Source organism: Setaria viridis, chromosome 9, assembly GCF_005286985.2.
Source record: "Setaria viridis chromosome 9, Setaria_viridis_v4.0, whole genome shotgun sequence".
Lineage (NCBI taxonomy): Eukaryota > Viridiplantae > Streptophyta > Magnoliopsida > Poales > Poaceae > Setaria > Setaria viridis.
Genome location: NC_048271.2, coordinates 18,239,411 through 18,246,566, shown reverse-complemented (window position 1 = coordinate 18,246,566; position 7,156 = coordinate 18,239,411). Strand labels below are relative to the sequence as shown.

The window sequence follows — 7,156 nt, the reverse complement described above, 5'->3', positions numbered from 1 at the left end:
CCTCTCACATTCCAACATAGGATGTCGATGTTTCCTTTAATCATTTGATGGGCGTTTGCTCTAGATATGCTACGCTGTCGTTGGTGCTTTCTGCTTCGTATTCATTACGAGTAGCTTATTCAGGTTGTTCATGCCATGGCAGAACCTTAGTTTGTGCCCGAAGGTCGCAACTAGCAAGGCTTAGCAGTGGTAGAGGAGGTAAAGTCGTGCATGGTGCCCGAAGGTTGAAGCCAGCAGGGCAGAGTGCATGTCTTGCCCAAAGGTTGCAGCCAACAGGGCGAAAGTAGAAACTGCAAATGAAGTTCAGGGGTGCAGGATACATAGCAAACTAGTTTACTCAGAGGTGAGATGCGAAGATGGTCACTCTGTTGCTGTCGCTGTCGTCTCCATCTGCAGATCCTCTCCCGCTTCACCCAACATTCCACAGCAAGGCGTCAAAAGCCTAGTCGGCACCTTCGTCGTCGAGGTCGAAGAGGGCTGTCATGGCCGCCACGATGTGCTCCGGGAGTGGTCCCTGAAACACGCTGACAAACTCCTACAGTATTTCCTCTATTGGCACAAACTCACCATCAAACACACCCATTCCCCCTACCAAAAAAAATCATCAGACACACCCAGCTTACGCCAGAGGTTGTGCTGGACACATTCCACCGGCGGCATGGCTGGCTTTGTTGCAAGGCGAGCGCTTCTTCTCACGACCGAGAGGGCGAAAGTGCACCGTGTCGCTGGTGTCACACCGGGTGCTGTTGCAAAACGGTCTTGGGCAGGTCGGTGAAGAGGTCGTCGATGGCATGCGCATGGGGCACCTCCTCAGCCACTGCAGTGTCTTAGATTGGTGGCCGCAGCCGTGGCGCCACCTGCCGCCACCGCCTCTTCTGCTTTGGCCTGGCCGTTGGCGCCGCTTGCCACGACCGCCTCCTCTGTTTCGGGCTGGCCGTCGTGAGCCAAGGCCTCACTAGTCTCCCGCGTCTTTGTCATAGTCATAGGTGCCCTGTTGCCATGCTGCGTAGCGAGCTCCATGTTGTCAAGAGCTCACGCCACTTCCGCCATTGATGGCGGGAGCACAGTCAGGATTCTGAAGAAAACACGCTTGGTGGGGATCGGCGGTTCAGTGAAACCTTCTCAACGATGGACCAGGCCCCATTCCCTTGACTTGTGTCGCCGTCCAGGCCTAAGGCATCATCCAGGTAGACGGGCCTGGCTAGACATGTGATGTTGCAGTCAAGAATATTTTAGTATTCAGTAGCTCTCGCTGTTTTTCCCCTCACCCAAACAATAGTTTTCATGGGAGGAAAAATACATCTGTTTTCTTGTGCACGGAAATTTACAGGTGTAATTTATTTGCAGGTGCAAAATAATCCAAAGTTGCCATAGCTTCTGCATTGAACCGTTCCAGTTCCAACTTTGCGGCTTCTCTTCGCTGCGACGATGTCCCCACAGCCCTCCACCTTCCTCCCTCGCCTCGCCACCGCCGCCGCTCGCGCCCTCTCCGTCTCCCCCCGTTCCTACCACCCAACGCACTACCCCTCTCCCGCCTCCGCGGCGCCCGCCTCCAGCCCGCACGCCTTCCACGCGCACCTCGCATCCGTCGCGACGCACCTCCCCTCCCTCCTCGCCGCGCTCTCCCGCGCCCGCGCCGCGCGGCTCCCGCTACCCCCGGCCACCCGCGCGCTCGCCGCCACCGCGCTGCTCCGCCACGGCCGCCTCCCCGACGCCCTCGCGCACTTCAGCCTCCTTCCGGACTCCGATCCCGCCGCCCCGCTCCCCGCGCCGCTCTGCAACTCCCTGCTCGCTGCGCTCGCGTCATCAACCGGGTCCCTCGCCCACGCGCGCAAGGTTCTCGACAGAATGCTCGTGGGGACCGTCGAGCTGGACACCGTCGGGTTCGGGGTGTTCGTCAAGGCCGTGGGCAGGAAACATGACGGACTGGCCGAGGTCCTGCGGCTGGTGGATATGGTGGGCTGTCAGGGGAGCCGGATTAGCAGGTCGGTGGTGGCGGCCATGGTCGTTGACGGTATGTGTAGGGAGGGGAGAATTGAGGATGCTTGGCATGCTCTTGAGGAGTTGAGGTCGCGCGGGTGGAAACCAGATTTCGTGGCATATAGGATAGTGGCCGAGGAGTTTAGAGTGGCGGGGAGGGTGGAGGAGGAAGGAAGGATCTTGAAGCAAAAGAGGAAGCTCGGGGTCGCACCGAGGAAGTCCGAGTACAGGGAGTGTGTGCTGGCACTGGTGTCCAATGGACTGATTACAGAGGCCAAGGAGATGGCAGAGGCGTTTGTGTTGGGGGATTTCCCGATTGATGATGATGTGCTCAATGTTTTGGTCGGTTCAGTGTCTGACATTGATGTTGATGGTGCTGCCATGTTCTGCAAGTTCATGATGGGAAAGGGGAGGTTTCCAAGCACTGATATGCTTGTGCACCTTTGTGAGAACCTTTGCAAGAGTAAGAAGGGTGACAAAATGTGGGAAATTTTCATGGTGCTTCTGGAGAAGGGTTATTGTAAGAATGCAAGGGATTACCATTTGGTTGTGTCATTCTTGGGCAAGGCTGGCAAGGTGAGGGAGGCATATGATGTGCTCAAGGAGGTGAAAAGAAAGAGACTAGATCCTGATGTTTTGTCGTATAATGCTCTGATGGAAGCACTATGTAGAAATGACCTTCTTAGGCCAGCCAAGAAGTTGTGGGATGAGATGTTCACCAGTGGGTGTAGCCCAAATCTGCATACATACAATATACTCATTACAAAGTTTACAGAAATGGGTGAAAGTGAAGAGGTTCAACAGCTGTTTGATCATATGTTCCAGAAAGGAGTGGCTCCAGATGGTGCAACTTACACTTCCTTCATCACTATGTTGTGCCAGAAAAATAAATATGAACAGGCCCTGGAGATATTTAGGAGATCTTTGATGCAGGATGCTGAAGTGGCTAGTTCAGTGTTGAGTATGTTTATCCCTGCACTCTGCAAACAAGGTATAAATGAAGTTTTGGCTGCTTCTCACATTGCTTTTTATGTCTTATTTGAACAATTTCTATGACATAATATTTTGCAGGTAATTTCAAAGTGGCATTGAGTGTTATGTGTTCGGTTCCATCTAATGTTGAGAATTTGAATTCACACGTCATCTTGCTGAAGAATCTAACAGACATTGGAGAAGTAGAAATGGCCCTTGAGCACCTAAAATGGATTAGGAGCAACTGCAGTTCTAATTTTCAGAACATAATGAATGAGCTCATGGCTTCTCTATCGACATCTGCCAGTCTTCAACATGTGACGAAGTTGATGCAGTATTTAAACTCACAGAGGCTTGTTGATGATGATAACCCATGGATGAAATTGATAGGAGATGTATATGCTTGAATTGCAATTTTTCAATGAGTAGTACATCCACCTTGCAAAAGGGGAAAGAGTGATTGAGACTATTATGTGAATTGATCAGGCAGCCACAACCGTATTACAGAAACAAATCTATATTGCAATTATGAAGTATCACAGCCTCTCTGTTTATACCTATCACAAAATGGCCAGATTACAAAAGGCAATGTAATGTGTACAGCATATCCTAGCTGTTTTCCTTACAAGAAAAGGTATTGTGTTTACATAACATGTCCTTTTACTCTTCCTTTTGCTAGTTTTAGCAACAGGACTTCTTACTGTGCATGTTCCAAGAAAATGAATCCAGTTGTGAGCATTATACGATAAGGTGGGGATATGATCAATCTCATATTTAGTTTCTTCTCATTGTAGGTCTGGAACTGCAGTTTTATCTCTGTAGGTATCTTGGAAGATTTCATCTAAGTCTCTGGAATCATGTGTCACTAATTACTGGTCCAATGGTTGTTAGTACATGTTATGTTAGTTTTATCTGGTATAACATGCTTATATCTTGGCACATACTTGACTTACCGTAACATATTATTTTTATTTTCTTTACATTTTATATTTCCCTAATATTATGTCACCTGTATCAGTAAGAAAACTTGTACATGTAATCATATAGAAAAGCTTGAGCTTATACAGGCTAACAGGCATGTTGAATTGAAATGGGATATGCTCTTTTTATTTCTTCTCTTACCTCATCACTGTCAATGCTGCCAAAATCCTCTGAGGCCCTCTTTATATGTAATATCTCTTCTCCCTTCATTTTTCATTTGGGTTCTGTATGTAGTGCCTTTGGAAGGTAGAATAATATTTTGCCTTCTCCAGAGTCTACCAATAATTGAAATGGTTCAAATGATAAAGTGTGATTTTTGGAGTATCCTGTGGTTTAGTAATGAACCTGGAGATTGCTGTGAAAGTATTACCTTAGTATATGACTTAGACTCTTTGATATAACTATATATTCCATCCTCCTTCAGCCTTCTCCTTATAATTTGTGTAACTTTCATTATTAATCATTGTCATTGTGATACATATCATGATTACTACCCTGATGAATTCATTTTCTCCTTGCAGTTTAGCCTCACTTCTGTCACGTGTATTGTCGACCATTTCTCAACTTTAACACTGAGAATAATAAATTTCCACAGCTCTTCATCAGGTTCGCACATCCGACTCAGTAAACTCCTAATGTTTATGTTTGCATGAAATTTAAGCAGCACACTTGAGGGTGGGTCGGCGCACATTGTATTGATTCCTAATAGCTTCTGAATGTAGAATTAGGCGCTTACCGGACACGTTTCGTCTTCCTGGGCATGAAGAACTCCATTCCTAAGAGGCATTCCAACAGGGGAAAAGAAGACTTAGAACTCTGATCCAACAGCATGAGCATTCCTAAGGTACTCGATGCTCATGCTGCAGCATTTGCCCAGTTGGTGGTCGGAGGGATATCTTTACTTTACGTACGCTGAAAGAAGACTTAGAACTCTGATCCTTTTGGCTGCCCCTGACGGCCTTTGAAGAATTGGATGCTATAGCTGACCCAAAGTTAAGATCAAGGTTGCAGCTCTGGCAATGTGCCAATGTCCTGAAGTCCTGAGACTTCTGACTGCAAATTTAGATGACTACCTTGTACCAGTATGTAGTTTCATTTTGCTATTGAGTTAAGGTTTTGGAAAGTCCTGTAAGACAGGGAAAAGCATATTTTCAGCAATGGCATGTGTTTATGTGATCATATTATTTAAATATAATGAGGGGAAACAATAGCCAGCAATGCAAAGGCTAAGGGACTACACAATGTTCCTATATGACATGTACGGATATACCGAATCAAAGCGGCAGTTCGTTCCTCTTGTTCATCAACTGTGACGAGAAGAGGGGAAAACTCTACCCATGAAAAAAATTGCATCTCCAAGAAAAAACTTCCTAAACCCCTCCAATTAGTCCCACTCCTCGTCGCTGATCATTTCGTCCTCATCCCTGGGCGGCCGGACGACGATCAACACCTCGGCGGCTGCGACGGTGATGCCCTGCTCAGCCAGCTTTCTCCCCCTCTCCACCACAAGCCGGCCTTCCTTCTCGAGGACGTAGCTCCCCTGCTCCGCCACCTCCTTCTGGCCCCGGTTGGCAATGACCAGCACCGGCTCCTCCTCGGCCGTCCGCCACGGCAGCCTGCGCCCGTCGGCCAGCTCGATCGCGACCGCCTCCTCCGCGGCCGCGGCGACGGGGCCCCATCCGGGCACGACGGCCCAGCGCGCCCACGCCTTGTCCACCTCCACGATCCCGAGGTCGACGTCCGTCTTGGTCCGCCTGGGCGCGGACTCCATGGCCGCGACGCCGTCCGTCTCCCTCACCACCGGCAGCAGCAGCACGGTGGACGCCTCGGCGACCTCGCCGTACTGGAGCCGCACCACGTTGACGGCGGGTCGCGAGGCGGTGTCGTCCTCGCCCTCCTCCACCTCCTCCCCGGCGGCCTTCTTCCTGGCGCGCTCCATCTCGAGCTCAAGACGCGCCCTGGCCGTCTCGGTGGCCACGACCTGCAGCGCGCGGTTGAGCTCGGCGATGCGGTCATCCACGTCGATGGCCTCCCGCGACTGGCGGAAGCGCGCGAAGGCGAGGCAGTCCCCCGGGGACGCGCCGTCGAAGGCCTCCCATCCTTCGTCCACCGCGCGGCGGCGCGGGAAGTCCTTCATGGAGCGCGCCAGCTCCCGCACGCCCTTGGGCTCGAGGCGGTAGTCGATGGCGTGCTTCGCGGCGTCGGCGCGCTGGCGCGCGTTGAGGAAGCGGAGCTCGTAGAGCAGGTCGGGCCCGCCGTAGGAGTCGAAGTAGGGAAGCAGGTCGGGAGGGAACGCGGCCGTCTCGCTGAGGAGCGAGTCGCGGACCTGGGACGCGACGACGAGGCAGTTCTGCTCGACGCCGGTGATGCTCGTGGCCTCCTCGATGGAGGACGGGGTGAAGCCGTCGCGGGAGAGCGCGGAGATGAGGGGCGCGTACTCGTGCCACTGGCCCAGGCGCTCGCGAAGGACCTCGAGGCGCTGGGTGAGGTCGAGGGTGCGGAACTTGGACGGAAGCGGGGACGGCGGCGGGTGGAAGGGCTGGTAGAGCTGACCCGGCGGAGCCATCGGGGGAGGGGTGAAGGGGAGCTTCCGGTCGCCGCGGCCGCCCGTGCTGCCGCCGCCGGGGAGCAGGATTGCGCTCGCGGCGATGTGGCTGGCGCGGCGGCGGCACGACGCGGGGGTGGCCGCGACGGCGGGGCGGGGCGCGCGCTGGTGCCGCGGCGCCGCGGCGGGGTGCGTGTGCGGGTGGGAGAGGGAGAGCATGGTGGCGATAAGGGGGGAGAAGCAGGGGAGGGAGGGACGGAAACAGGGAGGAAACGGACAACGGCCGCAGGACGGAAGCCAGAGCTTATCGTTATCGGGCTTGGCTTATCCTGCTTCCCGGACGTCGCGACGGTTGTAGGAGAGCCGCGCCAGCGCGGTGTCGGATCGGTTGGGCCAGTGTCCGTGCGCGGCTGCGCCTGCGGCCGTTGTCTGTTCTGTTTTCCCGCGCGCATTTTTGGCAGTGGGATGGAGCGTGCTGTGCGCGAGCACGAGCACTGGAGACATCAAGCATGGGTCCGGGACGGAGCGAGCCCAGGACCCTCTGGGCAAAAATATCACGCAGTAATTCCTGAGACAAGGATAGCTCAGAAAATACCACCAAATTCTCGACGATTTAAAAGTAGGTCACGGTCTCCTTCGTCTGAATTTAGCTTCTTTTGGTCCGGTTTGGAGGACCGT

At 53.0% G+C, this 7,156-nt stretch overlaps 2 protein-coding genes across 9 annotated transcripts; one reads left to right on the top strand and one right to left on the bottom strand.

Annotated features, from left to right (window-relative positions):
• The first annotated feature begins 1,405 nt into the window (after window positions 1-1,405).
• LOC117838517 (uncharacterized) lies at window positions 1,406-5,112 on the top strand. 8 transcript variants are annotated; one of them, XM_034718565.2, is made up of 5 exons: window positions 1,406-2,971; window positions 3,052-3,586; window positions 3,747-3,867; window positions 4,455-4,539; window positions 4,656-5,112. In XM_034718565.2, exons 1-2 carry the CDS (start codon window positions 1,429-1,431, stop codon window positions 3,357-3,359), a joined length of 1,851 nt encoding a protein of 616 aa, XP_034574456.1. In that variant the 5' UTR covers window positions 1,406-1,428; the 3' UTR covers window positions 3,360-3,586; window positions 3,747-3,867; window positions 4,455-4,539; window positions 4,656-5,112. The 8 variants fall into 8 exon arrangements, with proteins under 8 accessions (XP_034574456.1, XP_034574460.1, XP_072146570.1 ...); XM_034718569.2 differs by having other exon boundaries at window positions 4,643-5,112; XM_072290469.1 differs by having other exon boundaries at window positions 3,747-4,121.
• On the bottom strand, window positions 5,097-6,808 carry LOC117838518 (rubisco accumulation factor 1, chloroplastic). The gene has a single exon (XM_034718571.2). It carries the CDS (start codon window positions 6,695-6,697, stop codon window positions 5,318-5,320), a length of 1,380 nt encoding a protein of 459 aa, XP_034574462.1. The 5' UTR covers window positions 6,698-6,808; the 3' UTR covers window positions 5,097-5,317.
• Window positions 6,809-7,156: the final 348 nt, after the last annotated feature.